The sequence below is a fragment of the Lissotriton helveticus genome, chromosome 1_2, assembly GCF_964261635.1.
Source record: "Lissotriton helveticus chromosome 1_2, aLisHel1.1, whole genome shotgun sequence".
Lineage (NCBI taxonomy): Eukaryota > Metazoa > Chordata > Amphibia > Caudata > Salamandridae > Lissotriton > Lissotriton helveticus.
Genome location: NC_136058.1, coordinates 351,616,480 through 351,638,582, shown reverse-complemented (window position 1 = coordinate 351,638,582; position 22,103 = coordinate 351,616,480). Strand labels below are relative to the sequence as shown.

The 22,103-nt window shown below is 39.8% G+C and overlaps 1 protein-coding gene across 1 annotated transcript in view; it reads left to right on the top strand.

The window, feature by feature from the left end:
• The first annotated feature begins 348 nt into the window (after positions 1-348).
• Positions 349-22,103, top strand: part of LOC144807907 (uncharacterized) — a 319,307-nt gene continuing 297,552 nt past the window's right edge. The window contains exon 1 of the mRNA XM_078673503.1: positions 349-373. Within this exon, the coding sequence (XP_078529629.1) occupies positions 351-373 (23 nt within the window). The 5' untranslated portion in view covers positions 349-350. The remainder of the gene's footprint in view (positions 374-22,103) is intronic.

Below are 22,103 nucleotides of genomic sequence, written 5' to 3'. Positions count from 1 at the left end.
TAGCCTCCAAGTCCTCCTCTGTACTCTGTCAACTCCTCTCACTCCTAATAATCTGTCCATAGCCTCATATCTTCCTATTTTGCTTGCAGGACTCTCTTATCATTTCCCATTCATTCATTGATGTCCCCGCTGTGGTGGCCTCCAATCTCACACCCTTATTGCTAAGCTGTGTCCAGCTTTCCCTGTTCTGTTCCTCCTCAGCTCTCTCTAGTGCCTCTCTTAAGCTGTCCATGGGCTTTCCTCTACTCATTTGTCTTTCAGTAATATTCAGTGTCAGCCACTTACATTGTTTCCTCTCCCACCTCCTGATGATAATAGTCCTTATTTCTTCTCTCCTCTCCAGGCTCCTCATGGTGCAGCCCAGCAATTGCAGGTATGTTGAGCTATCTAATCTTCCAAGGCAGCCCTAACTCATAATAGGGGTTTGCTAGGACTATCCGATTGTAAATATAATTCACACAAAGTTCCTACCTATAAAAGGAATAACTTATAACTGTGAGCAGGAGCAGGCATCTATATCCAACAAATGGTAATTTGGAGCATACAATGTTAAATTCACTTCCCTTTCACACTTCTTTTACACATTTTCTATGATGCATCAAGTAGAGGATAGGACTTGTGAAGTTATGTACACCTCCGGATTGCAGGTGCTTAGCTCGGATCACTGAAATAATATCGAGGGACAGAATATCGACCATCAAAAATATCGTTGACAAAATATCGACAGTCAAAATATCGAGTTTCTATCTACAAACAGGTAAGTACAAAAATATCGAGTTAAAAATATCGTTTACAAAAATATAGTTGTAAAAAATATCGTATTTACTAAAAACAGTGTTAAATTAAATTAATATTAATAATTAATTACTAAAATATACTTAAAATTACTTAAATTAACTTATAATAATTAAATAATTAATGAAAGTTAAATAAATATTTTTTTATTTCATATTTATTAAAACATATATATATAGTAACAAAATATAATAAAATAATACCCAAAAACTAAAAACTGACCCTGAACCCTAAAAATACCCCTTTACCCAAAAACCCCAAACTGACCCTGAACCCTAAAAATACCACTTTACCCAAAAACTGAAAACTGACCCTAAACCCTAAAAATACCCCTTTACCCAAAAACTGAAAACTGACCCTGAACCCTAAAAATACCCCTTTACCCAAAAACTGAAAACTGACCCTGAACCCTAAAAATACCCCTTTACCCAAAAACCCAAAACTGACCCTGAACCCTAAAAATAAAAACGAATTTATTTTACTATCTATATTATATACTTACATATTTTCACTTTCTATATTATTTACAGTCGATATTACTTCACTTACCTTAAAAACGATATTTTGGCTGTCTATATTGTGTCCTGTCGATATTTTGTCCAAACGATATTTTTGACTCGATATTCTGTCCAAACGATATTTTGGAGTCGATATTATGTCTGTGCACCGCTTAGCTCTTCTCATTGGAATAATGTGAGAAGACATTGAACACTTAATAATATAGGGGATAGTAGAAAGCTGACTTTACTAAACTAGTAATTCTGGTTTGTCTATGTGAGCTCCAAATAAAGTCTACCCTTACCTGACTGACTGGGCAGTGTACAACATTGGTATACAAGAGGGCATTACATTTAAGATTTGTGTTAATGTGCAATAATGCAAAAGCATTGGTAGTAATTGAGGCAGGTATGAAAACAATTTCCCTTAAGCCTTGTCTCCTATGGGAGTGTGGACATTATATGCTGTCTATTTAGAGTTAAGAATATAGATGCAATTGTGAATTTAGAAAAATCCTCTTAAACATGTTTTTTCTACTGTGTTCTTTTTTCTCTAATTTCTTATCAATGAAGATATGTTCAGCATTTACATCTGGACATTATAGGTATAGCTTAAGCATGCTTTGAAGTTTGGCAAATGCTTGAAAAATGTTTGTAATATATCCACTAAGTAACACTTGAGTGGACATTCACTATGTTTCCACAGGATTTCCCAGACAATTCCTCTCACAATCCCTGGGGAAAACCTAGGATAAAACCTAGGAGTGTGTTATGCACACATGACAAGTTTATGTATTTGTATTTCACTGACATGGGGCAGCCTAAAACACCACATTTCTTTTTGTGCTCAGCTTCATTCAGACATGATCAAACAATTCCTTGTCATGGTTTTATGCCTCCCATGGGTTGAGAAGTGTGGCTCACTGGTTAGAGCGGCAGACTCTGAAGCAGAGATCGGGCCCGGACCACGGTTCAAGTCCCGACGCAGCAGGGTCTTGGGCTCAATGTCTGCGGACTCGATAATTCTCGCCATGACGCCTACATTAATCATGGGTCCCACGCTGCAACTCTGGGCAATAGCTTGCTTAATCTCCACAACGGCTCCTACAACACTGGGATGCCTGGCTTCCCCTTGGGGGTGCCCAGGAGGGGCATCTCACAGGGAGAGCCAGGAAGGGTTCCACAGCGTTATACAGCGCCGGGACGCCCCGTTGGGGCAGCTGTGCGCTTTACAAAATACACTACATTTACATTTACATTCTACAACCTTCCCTTGCATGCTCTGTCTTTCCCTCACCTGCTCCCTCATTTTCCTCTCCGGCTCCCTACTTGCTAGACACATGCAGAAAGACAGCTGCCCTGTGCACTTTATTGTGCTGTTCACGATAGAGCCATTTCCACTCACTTGTTCCCTTCTTTAGCTTCTCTGTCAACCCTTGTGCTTTGAGGCAAACTTACAGCCGCATAAATAGCAATACGAAGAACTCACATAAAACGCCTGTAGTTTTGGGTGACTTAAGGACAGGGCATCTCTGTCTGGGTAACTGTAGGTCAGTGTGCATGGATGTCCAGGTGTCTGTTGGTCTCTCTAGTTGAATGTTTGGGGGTGCATGGGGGTTGGCGGACTGGGTAGACTATCTTGCTATGTGTCCCATGAGTTGTGTGGAACCAAATCCACAAAAACCTTGGTGGCTGTGCAGGAAGGGACACGGCTGGTAGCAGAGGAAGGGGTAAAAGGCAGAATGGGATTTGCATGAGGCACGGAGAGACCCAGCAACCATGCAGTGGCCCGGCTGTCTTTAAAGCGCTCCAGCACGGAAATTGCCCCATCATTAAGGAGGTGGATGCCATCAAAGGGCATGTTCTGCAAGAATGCCTACACATCCCACGAAAAATTAGTAGATCTCAGCCAGGCATGACATCTTAGTGCAAATGACCTTGCAGATATGCTGTCTAGTTAATCCATTTTATCCAGCTTGCCACGAATGGTGAAATTTGCTGCATCCCTGCCATTGGCATAAAGCCTGAATCTGAATGGCTTGAGCCTCCTCCAAGACCATTGACGGCACTTGCACAACTGAATGCCAAACTATGTGGGTAAGAGTCACACAGTGCACGGCTGGTGGGCTTGCACATCCTCTTGCCAAATGTAATCAGCCTCTTGCATTCCCTATCCAGTGGAGTGGTAGGGGACACACCAGGTTTGACTTTGGAGGCAGACAACAACTAGAAACTCTGGGGTGGGGTGCTGGTGAAGCTGGATCCCCAGGAGCAGGGCGATGAAGCCAAGCAATTTTCCTATGAATAGGAATCCCTCTGCAGAGCTTGGCCCATGCCGAGAGCATGACATCTTTCTCAAAGGGAGGTGAGTCATACAGGGGTGACTCCCGGCTGAAGCACCTCTGTTCATCTTGACTGTCACTGAGGGCAGCATATGGTTCAGGACCTCAGCCATCTCTCTCACCACCATGACAAAGGAAGCTCCTTCCTCTGTAGTGACACTAGGAGGAGAAACTTGGTCAGGGTATGGGGAGGTATCCAGACCACAGGCGTCTGCTGGTTCCTTATACCCGTTGTCCACAGGCTCTTCTAAGGGGTTCTGGTATCCCTACAGATCCTCTCCAAACATGGAATCATCCTCTCAGAGATCTGTGGTACATTTGGATCATGGCAGAAGGTGATCTGAAAACTATGGTTAGCTAGGGAATGTTAAAGTATATTGCTGTGGAATCACGCCTGGTGGCCTATCGAACAAGGACCCTCATGAACCCCAACAGACCATGCTCGCAATCATGGCATCATTCTGGACAGAAAGCTCTCCATGAAAACACAGATCAACGCATTCTCCTCTGCCTACTTCCTTACACTTTGCATGCTCCTTAAGTTCTTCTAATGTCTCCCTGTCAACACCAGATGAACGATCTTGCAAATCCTCATCACTAGCCGGCTGGACTATGGCAACACACTCTATGTAGGAATCACCTCATACCTCCTGAAGAGATTAAAGACCATACATAATTCAGTATCCAGACTCATCCTTGACCCCCTTAAGTATCCCACATCACCTCTACCTCAAGAAGCTCCACTGGCTCCCCTTTCAGAAGAGATGTCAATCAAGATGCTGCTCCACATCTACAAGGCCCTACAAATCAAGGACCAGCCAGCAAAAATCAACCACTGCCTGAAGTTACACCAACCCTCCAAACACCTCTGATCCTCCTCCCTGTCCTTTGCTCACACCCCCTACATCTGCCTAAGCAACGAAGTCTGGAATGACCTCCCCCTTCACCTTTGGACCTCATTCTCTCTGCTGAAATTCAGGAAAGAACTCAAGACCTTGCTATTCAACAAAACCTTCCCTAGGCAGCAGGTTTCTTGATGCCTGGATATCCTCACAGGTGATTAGCCGTGCTACATAAGTCCCGTTTGATTGATTGATAGCATCCTGATATGTGATATCATGCAGCGTTCTGACTGCTTAGAGGTCTCCTCTAATATGGCTACTCTTGAAACTGTTCATTGGTGTGACTTACCTTTTCTGTAATTAACTCCTGTATTTATGTACTTATAGGTTATAGCCTAAAGTTTATGCTCTCTTTAAAAGTATCATTTAGAAGGTCTTAATTGACCTCCCCACCGTTAGTGATGCAAAAACGACAGTCATTGGCTTCGACCTTCTCGACTGAAATGTGTGGACAGTCATAAAAAATATGAAGACTGCTAAAGCCCCCGGACCTATGCGGCTTCTTTTTGTAACTTCTTCTGCCAGAGTTAGAATCCCCCCAATTTAATGATATCACACATTCTCACCCTCAGGAGTGATAACAAGTGCTGCAGCAGAAGATGTCATCACAGTGATTCAAAAAGATGGGAAAGAAGTATCTTTTATGAAAAATTACAAACCAATCTCGTTAATAAATTTTGATTGTAAAATGTATGCAAAAGCACTTACCTCACGCTTACATACAATTATACCTAAGCTAATTCACCACTCACAAATGGGTTTTGTTAAAAACAGACTATCTAGTGACAACACTAGATTATTTCCTCATGTCATTGATGAAGCCTCCCTCACCTCTTATCCTACAGTTGCAATAGCTTTGGATGCTGAGAAAGCCTTTGACAAGGTTGCCTGGCCATTACTAAAAGCGGTCATGCACAAATTTGAACTTGGCGACAATTGTATCAGAATGGTGATTACATTATATATGTAGCCTACAGCAAGAGTCCCATTTAAATGCTACCTTATTGGGCTATGTTGATCTACAACAAGGTACAAGACAGGGATGTCCTATGCCACCCCTACTTTTTCCACTAGGTAGTTACCCTCTATAGCAAACTATAAAAGGTAATAAGGGAATGGTGGGTATTGCTTTTGGTAACATTATAGTTAAAATTACACGTTAGGCAGACAACATCTCAGTCTTAATAGAACATGCAGAGTCAACTATCCAAGTACTGTCAAAGACTATTGAAGCTTACTCCTGAGTCTCTGGCTACCCCCTAAATAGGGATAAATATGAAGTAATGGAATTGAATGAACTGGGGGAAAGATACGTTTTCGGTGATTCAGGGATATATTGGCAGACTACATTTCTGAAATATCTTGGTTTCAATTTCAATCACAACCTCCAGGAATCCCTCAGGCATAATGGAAAATGTAGAAAATGTCTTAGGGCCTGATTCACAGAACTAACTTAAGACAAAATCCTAAAAGTACTACCATTTTGGTATTCACAGAAGGCACTTACTCATCATGAGTAAGTGCCTTCAGTGAATACCAGAATGAGTAAGTGCCTTCTGTGAATACCAAAATGGTAGTATGTTAAGGATTTTGTCTTAACCTCTTCGGTGCTCCGGATGGCCCCTGGCCGTCCGACGTCACGGTGGGCATGTGCTGAGGACAGCCGAGAATTCCACCCACTTATTAATTCTCCTGCACAGCAGGAGAATTCGCGCAGCACCGAAGGGGTTAAGTTAGTTCTGTGAATCGGGCTCTTAGACAGTTGGTCCCATGAGGCACAGGGCCATGACTAATTTGCATATAGCTGTGTCAGAACTGGGGTGGGTCAGTGAGCTAAAGTACGATGATGGATTCAATCCAGATCTGTGACTGGGGGTGAGTGTCTGAAAAGTTTCAGAGCTTCGTCCATCATCTCCTTGTGTTTGCTTTGTTCGCCCTAAGTTGGCAGGGTATGCCCAGACTTGGGTCCCTAGCTCACTTTGCCACTGGATTCAAGCTAGCCTGGCTGATGAGGGTTGTTAGCCAGTTGAAGGATGCTTGTTTCCTGTCCAGGGAATTGTTAGTCAAAGGGGAAATCCCTGGAGTCGAATAGTCTACTTGTCACAAAAGGCCTTTCTTTTGGTACAAAGAGAGGTCACAGTATGCCATAGGTATTCGGACAAACATAGGAATGGGTTTCCACAAAAGAATAGTCTTGTTTACAATCTAGATTTATTCAAGTTGCATATAAAAAAACAATAAAGACAAGATAAAATCATACAATTCTTCCAAAACAATTAAAATCCAAGATTAAATATCTTGAAGAGATAAAAATACTTATTCAACAGTGTTACATAAACATAATATTACGGTACACAATAAGTGGAAAAGCAATCAAAATATATTCACAATAAACAACAGACTAAACATAGTCACAACAAACCCCTCACGTGTAAGTGGCCCACTTGATATCTCTGCCACTATATTTCACTGGATCCAATGGCCATAGACAATTTGGTTACTCTAAAACTTTAGTGGAAAGATTTGATACCCATCTAAAGCTTTATCTGGCCCTAATTGGATTCTTTTGGACAAAACAGTGCCCTTTGACTAACTGTCTTCCTACCCTGTTCCCTGGTGAAAGTGGGGTACCCTCTCCTTTTTGAATCCTGTCCAGGGAAGACATGGCTCGGCAGTTCGGGCTGGACTGTTCCCATGAGGCACAGGGTCAAGAGTGATTTGCATACAGCTGTGTCTGAACTGGGGTGGCAAAGTAAGCTGAAGAATGATGATGGATTCGACCCAGATCTGTGACTGGGAGTGAGTGTCTGAAAAGTTTCAGCTCTCCGTCCATCATCTCCTTGTGTTTGCTTTGTTGAGACTGATTCCAAGCACCTCTGCAGGATATGTTGGCCTAGAGAACAGATAGCGCACAGTAATACCATAAGCCCACCCTAACTTTACCATGGAGAATATGGTTGCTGGCAACCACTGAACATGACAACCCGGACTACTCAGGGATTGTGGAAACAGAACAGAACCAGTGCTTACTTGTACTCGTAGAAATAGACAGAATCCACAGTGGGATGTTTTCAATATATTTATTAAACCAGTGTTATTCTTGTATAAAATACAGCTGCTGTGATAATCAGTAGACAGAAGCAGATGAAAGTAATTACAAACACCAAAGGAGTAAATAGTAGATACAATTCTACCATGGTGTTAACCTGTTTACCGCGGCAGAAAATCCGAGGTAGTGCTCGCGATGGCCTTTGGCCGATGCACGCACACAGGGGGTTAAAACAGCGTATCAATGCAGGCATATAAACAAGGCAGTAATCAGGCAGACTCCTAATATGCAAACACTACTCTGCATGTACCTAGACTGTGTGTAGGTGTGAAGCCAAGAATCCCCCCAAGGCACAATCCAATCCCATTAGCTGGCGGGAGAGAATGTAGGAGCCCATCTTGGTCATGAGCTGGTCACCCCTCACAAGATGTCAGACCGCTGCGTGCTGACGTCTCAGTCCGTGTCAGCTGAAGTGCCTCCCCTGCTAATCTTTTGGGATGCTCATTATTTATAATATAAATAGCAACCTTGTGATATGCGCATAGATTAGCAGTGTTATGGAGATATGTAGATAACCCTGTCTGATGAAGATAGAATGACATTTGTACACAGTGCTTAAAGATGCCTTGTACATGGTGTTCGAGGCATTGTGAAAATGTCATGTGAAGCTAAATGTCAAAACAAAGTGGTTTCAGAAAAACTAAGCCAACATAGTCACACGTGCAAATATGTGCAAAAGGTCACAGCAGAAATGTTATTGTGCAAAATTAGGACAATGTAAGAAAAATGTGTATCTCAGTTACTTGCGCCTAACCCGGGCACATAACACTCACTTCTAATACTAAGGGTCAATATTTAAAAGCTATCTAAAAGCCAGCAGGCCAAAATAAAAAATAAAAAGGTCTAAGATCACGTTTAAAATCATCTAAATGCAAGCTTCCCTTTAAAATATTGAAAAAGTCATTATACTATTAGAAATCCCAAGCACCCAGAAAGCCATGGGGCCTAAATCAATAAAGCAAATAAAAAATTGTTTTGATTAATTTTTGTTTTAAAAACAGGCAATATCTTTCCCAGCACATGGATGAGCCAGTTTTTATGTGTTCTGAGTGGTAGACTCGACATGGCTGTTGCCCACAACCGCAGATTACATTCCAAGGGGCGCACCTTGAAGCAGGTTTATGGAACAAAGGTTATTCCTTCCAGTTCCCACAGCAGCAATCGCTGAGGCAGGGACTGCATCCTTTAAGCGTATCTTAGAGCTGATGCCTATTTAACTAGGAGCCAAAGCATCTCAGGAGGCTAGAAGAATGCATTAATCAGCAATGGAATACGCTGGCAACAACAATACCTATTGGCCTTTAAGGAGTCCTTTAGTACTTCGATATACAGTGGTGCGACCAATTGTGATCTGAGACAGAGATCCACTATGCATTCATTGCAGCAAAGCAGGCAGCAGAATACAGGTTGTACGCATTGAAGCCAAACAGGCCTGAACGAGAAGAACCAGAGCTTGTTCAGTTCTCAAAACCGAGTGTGCCACAGCAGTGTATCATATGCTCACGGCATTGTAGCACAGCCAGTGCTGTCTCCATTCCGGATTGAACTGGGACGTCCATTGCAGAGCAGAAAAATCAAAAACAGGTTTAATTCCACAAATAACAGGACAAATCATGCTTTCAACACGGAGTATATGAAAGATGGTATAGCTCCAAAAATTATCTGAAAGGTGCCAACCAGTCCGGAGCCAAAACATTTTTTAAACAATGCATTATTACCTCCGTATCAGGCATATTAATGATATAGTGGACCAGCTCCCCGAAATGCAGTGGGAAGTTAGTATAGAGCAGTGTCTGTATTGCAGACAAGGGTCTTGCAACGTAGGGATCAAAATTCTCTCTGGCTGATGTTAAGGCCACATCTTTTTGAGAAAGCATGGCTTTCAGTTTGCTCAGAGAATCAAAGCGTATGCTAGAAACATTTATCCAAGGCCATAGCATTGCCTCCCTAATTGTGCTGGCAGGTGGAAATAGTACTTGTGTGCAACAAAAGACTATGGAATTAACTGTTACTAGATAAGCGATGCCTGAATCCAACCCACAGCAACCTTCATCATTCAGCATCAAATAGCTCCCATTCAAGAGCAGCATAAGCAGCCGGAGAACCCTTCAGAGTAGTTCGCAACTGAAGCATTGCATGCCCCATAAAGTGAAATGTCCTTGCAAGCTGAGGACCCACTTACAGCATCCTCACAGTCGGAACACCTAAGGAAAATGTCTGAATCCCCATTCCTGTGTCTAAACCTGAATAGTAACTCCCAGTATTCATGCTCATAACCTTTCCCTAGAGCTTCTTATCTGCCTACTTATTGGCATTGCAGACAGCATTGCATTGAAAAGTCGTGACCAGCAGGGAGATGTAAGAATGGATTGTCCAGTCAGTGGATGGTGTCTCAGCCACAGTGAAAGGTAATTGGTCTACTTCATTATTGTTTACAGTTTATCTTTGGAGAGGTGAATCTTCTGTAGTTAGTAAAGCTTCCATCTGAACTTCCTGAACGGTAGCGAGAGGAGTGCAGTGGCTACCAAGGAGCCCAATCGGTCTACTGTTGAAAATCAGCCACATAGGGTGGTTTGATCAGACCAATGTAGGCAAAATTTAGTTTCAGCAGCTGGCAAGAGGCGGAAGAAGTACAGTTTTAGTTCCTTCAACAGTCAAGACAGGTACAGACCAACATTCTTTCTTGTCTACAATATTTTCCCTGACCAGGTCCCAATCTTCAAGACGCAGCCTGTTCTTTCCGGTATGACCTTCACTTCTCCAGTGGTGGATGTAACTTTTTGTTTTGTTCCATTTAGTAAGTTTTATTAAAGAATTGAGAGCCCAAGAAGTGTCAAACAATCAGATGCAACAACAATAGTGTACAATACCAAATAAAGTTGCCAAGTAATAACATTGCTCAAATTGAGAAAAATAGCAATACAAGACAATAAATGTTTAACAGGAATGTTTTATATATGGAAAAGTGAATGAAAAACAAAAGAGAAAAGTAGAAGAGAAAAAGGATGTAGTTAAGAAAGAGGTGAGTAAGAAGGGAGATACGTAGTAAAAGGTTACCAGAGTAGATCAGATTTGAATTTAACGAGAGAGTAGAAACATTAGCTATTTTATGTTTATCACAAATAACATTCCATCAAGCTAATATAGACTGCATGGAATTGTCTTTCCAACCAGAAAGAATCACCTTAAACACAATAGCAATAAATAGATCAAACAACAGAGGTTTAGGAGAGAAATCTAGTGAAACAGTTCCAAGGAAAACATTTCGAATTGATAATTGAATATTGTAGTGAAAAGCTTTAGACATTTTGACCAAATTCTTTCCCAAAATTTAAAAACACTGGGACCGTAGTAAGGCAAATGAAGTAAAGTACCTGTAGAAGAAGAACAGGACCAACATAAGGAAGAGGAGGTGGGAGAAAATCTAAGGATATGTTCAGGAGTATTAAGGGTTCTTTTATAAATAAAAAAATAAGGATTGTGTAATGTTTTAAATATTTTAAGCCATAATTTATACCAAGTAGGAGAACGGACAGAAAGAGACAAGTCAGCGTCCTACAAAAATTCAATAGGAGATTTGGGTCTAATAGGAATGGGCAATAATAACAGATTATATAAATGAGCCACCTTAGGTCTACAATCAGAAGAAATGGTATACAATGGAGTATGAGAGGTTAGAGGTGCAACATCTGGAGCGAAATTATTGGTTGTTAAATAGGATTGAAGAGAAGGAGACATTAATATCTATTCCTGCAAAAATGAACTGAATTATATCTTGCTTGCAATTGGGAAAAGGAAATGAGATAGTTCTTTTGTAGAAGCTGGTGAAAAAACAGAAGACCCTTCTCTTTCCAGTGTTTATAATAGAATGATTGCATCGAAAGTTTATAAATTTGTTGTTACCAAATAGAGGAATCAGGGAAACATTGACGTGAATCATAACCTGAAAAAAGTATTGTGTGTATCAATTGTTGCAAGTATTTTAGTATAGAATTCGTTGATATAAAAGTACAATTAAATACATAAATAACCCCATCAACATAAATAACCCATCAAATGAAAAATCTTTCAGGACAGAGCGTTAAAATATAATCCATCGAAGTATAAGCGTATCAGAAATATCATGAATTAAGGCAAAACAAATCAAATTACAAATGCAGAGTGATATAATTTAAAATTGAGGAAACTCACGTTCAGTATTAGGGCACTTGAATTTAGTCAAAGCAAACCAATAATGTTTATTGTTCCAAAGAAATATGTTCTAAATTGAATTAATTTGAGAAAAATAGGAAGCAGGTTTCTTAAAAGGTAACGAAGATAATGTATACAGAACATGTGGTACAATCATCATCTTAATAGTATCCAGTCTGCCCCACCAGCATAAACGAAGAGGAGACCATGATGATATCAATTTCTCCAATGTGAGTTTTAAACCAGTAAAAGTATAACTCATTTTGTGTGATATAGTAGAAGAAAACCAAATACCCAGATACTTTATTTTGAAAGGGCACAAAGTAAAGTCAGTATTAGTAAACATATGTTGAGAACATTAAGGATTTAATGGTAATATTCCAGTTTTTGAACAATTCTGTTTATAACCAGAAACATCAGAGTACAATAGAATTTTGCTTAAAATGGAGGTAACGAGGAAAGGGAATTAGGCATATACACTAAAATATATCATGCGCATAAGCAGATAATTTGATTTCAATGGAATTACATTTGAAACCTGATATAAGTGTGTTACAACTAATACGTTCAAGGAAAGGTTCTAAACAGAGAATAAATAATAAAGGGGATAGAGGACAACCATTTATGTGTACCTCTTTGTAACTCAAAATAAGGGGAAAAACTACCTTTAACAAAAACATTGCCATGAGGGGTAGAATATTGCAATTTTATGAGGGAAATTAAGTTATGGCCAAAACCGTTCCAACGTAGAGAGGCAAACATAAATTGCCAGTTGATGGGTCAAAAGTGATAATGTCTGAAAACATTCTAACATTATCTGCAGCCACTCTGCCTTTTACAAAACCAGACTGTTCAGTTTTCACCAATAAGGGAACAATAGTCACAAGAACGAAATCTAGAAATTTAGCAAATATTTTACAATCATAATTAATTAATGAAAAAATAGGACGATCATTTTTACAGAGAGTATGGTCTTTATGAGGTTTAGCAATAAGGATAATCAAAGCTTCTAGAAAGGAACCAGTGGCCTTGGAAGCTAATATAAATGAAATAAAACGTTAAAATAGTTTAGGAGCAAAAATAGAAGAAAAAGAAGAAACAAATTCAATGGATAGGCCATCAGATCCAGGAACCTTGGCTTTTTTTAAGGATTTGAAAGCTTCTGTTATTTCCTGGAGACTTATTTCAGCTTCTAATAAGTTGACCTTATCAGCTATATGAGGAAGACTGGGAGGGCATGAAAAAATATATGCATATTATGTCCAAGGGATTGGTCTCATCAGAGTAGAGTAACTGATAATATTCTTAGAAAGTGAAAGAGATATCAGTATTGTTGGTATATGTGTTCTGAATTGGGCTAATGTTTTCATGTTAAGATTTAATTTAAAACAAATTAGCCAACAGCTTGTTTTGGCCACTGTGATATTTATATGTAAGGAGGATGCTACAAGCATCAATGGTAGCAAGTTTATCAGGAGCAGACGTGACTTCAATCAACTCATAAGGGCAGAGGTCAATTTACAGGAAAAGTAAGTATGCTCCATTGTTTTGAACTGTTGTAATAGTGCCACATATTTGGCATCACCTATTTTTTTTCTATTTAGCTGAATAAGCTATGGTGAAAGCCCATAAGGACACCTTTAATTCATCCCAGGTAATGGGAATAGAAGTTTTGAGAGAATGGTTAAATTAAAAAAAAACTCATTAATGAATGTAGTAGTCTCTAAAACAAATTGATCATCAGATAAAAGAAAATTATTACACTTTCAACGACCAGTCTTTGGGTTATTTAGAGATAAATCAAAAGAAGAGAAAACAGAAGCATGGTCAGAGATAAAAGTAGAACTTATCTCTGACAACTGAATGGAGGGAAGAAGGGGTTTAGTAACTAAAATACAATCAATTCTCGAGCAGGTGTGATACACAGTAGAGAAAAATGTAAATTCAGAGGTATCAGGGTTACAGGTTTTCCAAACATCAAATAATGGACAAGTGGCAATGGCATACTGAAATGCTTCATGGGATTTATCAGGATTACATTTATATTTATATATCCTGTCAGTAAAGGGATCTACTTCTAGAAACAACTAGAGAGGGAGGGAGAAGACACTCTTGGTCCCCCAAAAATCAGTACAAAAGAAACAACGAAAGAGTGTCTCTTTTAGGAGAAAAAACTATAGGGAACACACTAGTGTTTTTAAAAAGGACCCCGTCTTGACCTCCATGATACGAGTAGCATCTTGTTTTAAAGTAAGCCATTTCTCCAGCCGCTGTTTGTTTGTTCATACCGCTGTCCGCCCGTGCCTTTGTGTCTTAGAATGCTCCTTTTACACACATTTTCGGGCAGCTCGGAATTAAGTATATCTCACCCCGTTCTCGGACACCTGTCCGTGTTTCTATAATGGGTTTACCTTTTCTTCTTAAGAGCACAACCGTTCTGGCCCGATTATTACGAGGCCGATTTATTTAAACACACGATAGTGTATTTTTTTTTCCTCGCCACACGAGCTACAGATAAGGTGCGAGTTTGATGAAACACATGCATGGGCAAAGAGCATACTGCGGTCTAGTTTAACCACCTGAACAATAATGGTCCTCAGGCCTTTTTGAATCACCAATTTAAGAGAGCACACAGTTAACGCTTGTTTTTTAGCCACCTTTGCAGAAAGACACGTACAGTTCTAAAAAATGCAAAAAATTTATTGTTGTGTTGCGTTTTTTCTTGCAGGCTACAACGGATCTCGGAAATACCATATGATCTGAGTGGTGAAACCGTGAGTTTGACCACCCCTTTTCTGACCAGAGGTTAGGGTACGCCTTAGAGAGCGTATACCGCCATGGTCCCTACTTAGGTCCTGATAAAAGCTTGGCAGAACTGTGCCGCCTTAAGCGGAAACATGTCGACCAGTATACACTTTTTTTCTAAATCGGATCTCTTGGCTTTAATTACGAGCTAAGGACAGGTCCGTCACCTGTTTTTATCAGTATCCAAATCACCCTACATAAATTGGTTTACAGGTAGTATTTGGAAACTTTTTAATCTTGCACTGTCCGTTCACATTACACACTCAAAGAACCAGCTCCGCTGCAGTGGCAGGCGTCGTAGCACACCAGGGAGGCATTAGGCCTCCTAGGTGGGGACCCTATGATGAAGCATGTCACTGACTAGGTCGGTGAGTGAGGGTCCTTTTTAAAAACACTAGTGTGTTCCCTATAGTTTTTTCTCCTTTAAAGAGCCACTCTTTCGTTGTTTCTTTAGTAAAGGGATCTAGCCATTGATTAAAATTACCTGCAACAATGATGTTAGGATTATCAATAGATGCAAAAGTTATCTTAATATTGTTCCAGAAATCTGGATCTTGCTTGACAGGACCATAAATGTTAGATAAAGAAATTGATTTATCATGAATTACAACCCTAACCAATTCACATCGTACATCATTATTACATTGAGTTGATATCATTTGTGCATGCAAAGATTTATGAAAGAGTATGACAACACCCCTTACAATTAATAGCAGGAGAATATACAACATTCCAGAACATTGCCTTTTTAATTTAAGTGATTCAACATGATTGCAGTGGGTTTCCTGCAAAAAGGTAACATGTGAAGTAAATTTAAACAGATGTGAAAGTACCTTCTGTCTTTTAACAGGATGTCCCAGACCACGAGCATTCTATGAGACAACGTTAAAAATATTGGAGATTAGGAGGGAAGATACAGGGACATAGATAACATGCTTCATAAACACTGAGGGAAACAAAAGGACACCAAGTTGCAATAAATATAGAACATGTATGCAATTAATAAATGAAGCCAGCAAACACAAAGGTATTCATCAAACAAGGAGAATAGAGGGAAACAAAAATAGAAAATGAAAAAGAGATATTTGAATGAGAAGATAGATCGAGGAGAGAAATGCAGATCTAAAATTAAGGGAAGAAGAAATAAGCATGAAGCATGACAGCACCAAGAGCAAGATGAGCGGAGCGAGAAACAAGAAAATAGAAAAGATAACAGCTGTGTATAGTAATTAAAGGGTGAGAGAGTAAATTAAGAGGTATTTAGGAGCACTGGACAGGGGTAGACATAGAATGAGGTGAAATGCTTTGAAGAAAAGATTTCAATTTCCAATGGTCATCAAATCAGTGAGTAGAACCATCATAATTAATTTTCTAAAGTCATGGATGCAAAATGCCATAACGAATGATCAGCTGTCTCATTTGTGGATGAAGAGCAAGAAATTCCTTCCTTCTGGCATTAGTAGCATTGGAGACATCTTGAGATACATAAATATTTTATGACCACACAAGACAATGTTTTCCTTTTGTTGCCTGCAACACATGGCGCTAGTACGTAAATTCCAAGAAGAGCATTATAATTCCTCTAGTTCTGGTAAAGTGAGGTTGGAAGCAACCAAGACGATGGACACATTGAATGTTCAATGATGGTATTTTTGGAAGGTCCAAAAGCTCAGGAATGAACATTATCAAGAGGTTGAGTCAGTCCGAATTTTCTGAAAGGCCATATAACCAACGGTTACAATGCCTATTTCTATTTTTAAGGTCGTCTGTATGTAGCATGAGTTTTTGGTTTCCCTGTTCCATGATAGGAATTTTGGCATTAACATCATGTAGGCCACTAATGCACTCTGCTCTGTCAAACAACCTAGCTTCCATGGTTATCCATGTATCCTCAATCTGCTTGAGCTTTTCATAAGTGTCGGACAGGAAAGGTTTTAGACCCCTCACCTCATCAAGGATAGTGTCAAAAACAGAGTTTTGAGATGACAAAATGGGTGAAGGGGTTATTTTTCTACCGTTTTGGTTTAGTGCAAGAAGAAGGGTGCTAGGCAGCAGCTAAGATATCACTATCCATTTTAGCGTAATAAAAAAGAGTGATGTGCTGACTTTTGCAGAGAGTTAAGTCTGCCCATAGAAAAGCACCACGGTGCGCAAAGTGTGCACATGGCTTTTAATACGTAAAAATATAAATGAGGTGTAAATAGTCCCAAAAAAGCAAAAAATAAATATGGATTGTAAAAAAGGAGGTACTCGATGGAAGCAGACAAACTAAACAGCAACAAGACACCTTAAGCCATGGTTGAAGAAAGAAAAATAATGCCGGAGGTACCATTAAAATAGGCATTCACGTGCTTTTTTGTTTTTGAATAAAAGTCCAATAAGAAGAGTTTTGAGATGACAAAATGGGTGAAGGGTGGTATTTTTCAACCGTTTTGGTTTAGTGCAAGAAGAAGGGTGCTTGGCAGCAGCTAAGATATCACTATCCATTTTCATGTAATAAAAAAGAGTGATATGCTGACTTTTGTAGAGATTTAAGTCTGCCCATAGAAATTAACCACAGTGCGCAAAAGTGTGCACATGGCTTTTAATACGTAAAAATAAAAATAAGGTGTTAATAGTCCCAAAAAGCGTGCTTTGTAAAAAAGGATGTGCTCGGTGTAAGCAGACAAACTAAACAGCAACAAGACACCTTAAGCCATGGTTCAAGAAAGAAAAATAATGCCAGAGGTACTATTAAAATAGGAATTCACATGCTTTTTTGTTTTTGAATAAAAGTCCAATAAGAAGAAGGAATATTAAAAAAAATGAAGAAAATGCCGCCGAGCATTTTATGAAAAAAAACAAAAACACTGGTTACCGCAGCTGGGAACCATGGAATGTAAGCTGTACATGCGTAAGATGGTGGCTGCTCACACCAGAAGACAGAATCACTATGCAGCTCCGAGGAAGAGAGGGTGCTCCAGCCGCACCAGATTCGGTCAACAGAAGGTGTTGGATATAAGAGGCATTCCGGTGCACAAAAGTTGTTCCAAACGAGCAAGTAACAGCCAAATGAAGTTGAAAGGGCTCCGCGCTCGAGTTGAGCTCAAAGAAACACTGCCATCTTGAGTGGCGCGTAAATAACACTCTCTCTTACATGTTACTTTGAGTGCCCTGGAATTCATTGAGTTCCTATAAAACAGCCAAACGTTCATTGATGTGAAATGGTGTTTCGGCCACCACTGTACTGACATTATCGAGGTCTGGTACCCACATTCTCACACCAAACAGGATTTCAGATGGAGTACGACCCCACCCAGGGACTTTCTTGGCATGTTATTGAGTACCCTCTGGACCCCATATAGGTAATTGACCCACCTGCGACTCAGACCTAACACCCTTGCAGTTGAGGACTGCCTTAAGTCATGGTTTTTCCTCTCAACTATCTAATTTCCCTTGGGATGATAGGGGGAGGAGTACCACAAGGCCACACCCAAACTTCCCATGGCTTCTTTGTAAGCCTGAGAGCTAAACCCCGGGCCCTGGTCGGAATGTAGTTTGCCAATTGCATATGTCTTGATGAAGACTCACAAATCCTTTATAACAGTTTGAGCGTCAGCCGAGTGCTGTGGCCAAATCCACAGGAATCTGGAGCATGAATCCACTGCCACCAAGATGTTCTTGTAAGCCCTGTCTGAGTGTAAGGGGCCGCCGTGACCCAAATAAACAACTGCTAGAGGTTTGTCTGAGACAATAGAAGGGTCTGTGGTGGGCTCGCTATGGTTGAACGTTTCGTCTGAGGCAGATGTCACATTTGAAGACAAAGACCTTTGTCAGTTTAGTTAGACCTGGCCAAAAATAGCATTGCTTTACTAGCAAGACTGTCACAGTAACCCATGCATGCACGCAACCCAGACCTGATGTGCAACTAGTAAAAATACCAATATGCGATCAGTGTTTGGTATTACTCTATCCCCCCACTCCTGGAAGCTGAGCATACAGAATATTTTGTGCAAACAAATTTTAGAAGTACTTGAGTGGAGAGCCTTTTGGCATATCTCATGGCATGCCGCATTGACAGCCAACATGATGTCTCGGTCTAATCTTGTGCTAGAACGAGTGATTGCAACAATGGCAGCAGTGCGGACTGTTGCCTTAGAGGCTTCATCAGCCATGGAATTCCCTTCAACGTGAATGCCAACACATTGATGACTCAATGTGTAGATTACATAAGCCCGCGGCAAGCATTCTTTCAGCTTTGCCACCTGTTCCCAAAGCAGCTTTTGCTTTATTGTGTAACACTTGGAATCTTGAAATCCATTCTGGCTCCAATAATGAAGTTATTTGTTATATGAATCGCACACTATAAGTGTGGGGAATCTGTGAACCGTACTTTGTAGTGCCAGAATTAGGACTTTGAGTTGTGCCAGCTGTGATGTATGATCCCCTAGGGACTGTGTGTTTGTTTTTTCAGGATGGAACTTTTTATCATGTATTCGCCCCCATTTACGATTACGCATGCCACAGAATATTGATGTCTTGTCCCTATGGCAGGCTCAGCAGATACATCAGTGTAGATGGTATTTTTATATTGATTTAGACGCATTATTTAATTTGGCAGCGAATATTCTTGTTCGTATTGCAGGAATGCTTGTGCTTGTAATGTAGAATCCAATCGTAATCTACATTTGTTGCAGTGAGAGAGTTAGCCCATTGAATCCATCGTGGATATAAAGCCTTAGCATTTGGAATGCTCGATTCTGTAACAGCCTCTATGGTCGGTACCGGGGTTACGACAATTATGCATTTTCCTTAAGCTAGTGCTCGCTCTTTCACTACAGCAGTCTGTACCACTGTGGAATTTTCTCATGGTTTTGAAAACACAGTTCAGTGTTTGTTGTATTGAAATGAAGGCACTTCAAAGTAGGTTGATGAAGATTTATTCACCAACCTACCTAATTTTGTGTTTTTTACAGTGGAGAACAACCTGTGCATTAAACGCTGGAAAACAGCAGCAGCTGAAGCTAAGCCGAAAGGCATTCTCTTGAACTGATAACAACCTTGCGGGGTTATAAAAGCAGTGTATTGCTTGCTGTCTTTAAATAGAGGAATCTGGTGGTATGCGGCAGATAAATCGATTGTGGTGAACCATTTAGCACCATCCAGTAAAGCTAACATCTCATTTATTTTTGGTAAGGGAAATTGATCCACCACAATATTATCATTCAAATGGCGCAAATCAACGCAGAGTCTCAATTTTCCGTTAGCACGTTTCACCACAACCAAAGGAGAAATCCAAGCAGATGCCTCAATAGGCTCAATGATGCCAGAAGAGACTAGTCTATCTAGCTCAGATGCAACATCTTGTCTTAAAGCAATAGGGACACTTCTGACCTTATGGATTTTGGAGACTGCATCATCCTTTAAGATTATCTTATGCTCAAAATCCTTAAGTTTGCCAATTGTTTTCTGAAAGACAGAGGGAAATTTCTTTAGCAGTACATCGCCAGTCTTGGTCCCTTCATCCATTACCAAAACCTTTTCAACAGAATTGGGATCAAGAATTATGTGTAAATCACCCTGATCATTCCATCCTAAAACCGATGGCCCTTTCTTTGAAATATATAACTTACCATAAGATTTGCGATTCTTGAATTCAAATTTCAACCAACGAAAACCAATGATATCAATTTTTCCCCCATTATAACCTTCTGGGTCAATATCTGGAGAAGATAAATTTGAACCAATTCGGTCAACAAAATTTCTACGCCAAACATCTTCATTTACAATTGTGAAAGGCGAGCCAGAATCCGCGTAAACTTTAACATGCACACCTCCAATGTACATCCAACATTCAGGTTTATTGTCAACCAATAAACATCCATCCCGTATATTGAGAAGGAGTTTCTTTTTTAAGACTACTGCACATTCAGAGGCTTGATCATCACTGCAGGAAGAGTTATTATCAGAATCAACGTCCTCTTGAATGCATTTGACTGTCTTGGTCCTCCTTCTACATGCTTTGGTGTAATGACCATACAGACCACATGCACCACATTTACTCTTCTTAGCCGGACACGACTTAGCAAAAGCTAAATGCTCAGAACTCCCACATCTGTAACATTTGGGAGTCTCGCCACTCACTTTAGGTTTTGACCAAGTTTCATTTTTTTGTTTGAAATTATTAATTTTTTTGTAATTGGAGTTAACTTTAGCAATTATATCCTTTGTAGTGCTATCAGATTTCAAGGCACTAGCACACCTGCTAGAGGTTTCAGCTTTACGAACTAAGGCTAAAATGTCATCCAGGCAGGCGTCGCCATTCATCCACAAACGTTCCTGAATAGCAGGATTATTTGCATGCATGACCACCTGATCCCGAATTAAATCATCTAGTAACCCACCAAACGCACAATCATTCCCCATCTTTTTTAACTCACCCACATAGTCATCAACACTCTCATTCTTGGATTGCTTCCTCTGAAAAAATTTATATCGCGTAATGCCAATGCAAACTTTGGGGGCAAAATACTTATCTAAATTTGACAGAGCGATATTAAAAACATTTCCGTCCCCAGACCCAACAATAGGTTTGTTCATCTGATTGTAGCATTTAAGACCTTGTGGACCTAAAGAGTGCAAAAGAATTCGTTTCTTTTGTTCAGCAGACATTTTGCCATCAGAATCCAAAGTCTCCATGTAATTCAGAAAATAGTCTTTCCACTCCAGCCATTTAAGATCTGGTGAAGAACCTTTAGACCAAAAGTCTTGAGGATTGCTCAAAGAGAAAGTTTGTTGACTCATTTTAAAAAGAAGAAGTTAGCAAGTAATATGATGAATTCAGGTGGAATTGTTCAGTGAAAGATGAAGTTAATCTATGTTTACTTGAAAACAAAAATAGTCAAATAGTTCTGTCCACTGTCCTTTCTTCACCACCAGTGAGTTAAAAAAAAAATCCAGGAAACAAAGCAGTTCGTGAAAGCAAAAAGAATTTTTTTTTTTTTCCAAAAGCCAGGGTTAGAATTTCTTAAATAATAAAAGAAATAATGGTAAATACCCTCATTGAAAATGATGTAGGTGTACCCAGATGGTCCAATGACTAGGCAATTCACTGGGTTAATTGTGTTGACATGTGTGTGTATATGTTTTGGAAGCTATTATATCAGCTTCTACAGAACTTAAAGTGTTTGGATGTTCCTTATCCAATGTTTGATTGAAAAATCAGGTTTTATTAAATTGTAGACAGTTTTACTTGTTTTGTGTAATCCCAAATATATGTTCTGTCAAAATTTCAAAATACTAAAACGGAATGTAGTTTGGAACAATGTGCATTTTCTTTAACAAAAAAGTGCTGCCAAGCTTTTTTTTCCACTTTACAGCTCAAATCCCAGAAACAGGACATTGAGATGGGTAATTTTTGATTTTTTGAAATTTTGGGGCCTAATATGATTACTGTTTTCTTGCATCCTCCGGTCCAGCGGAA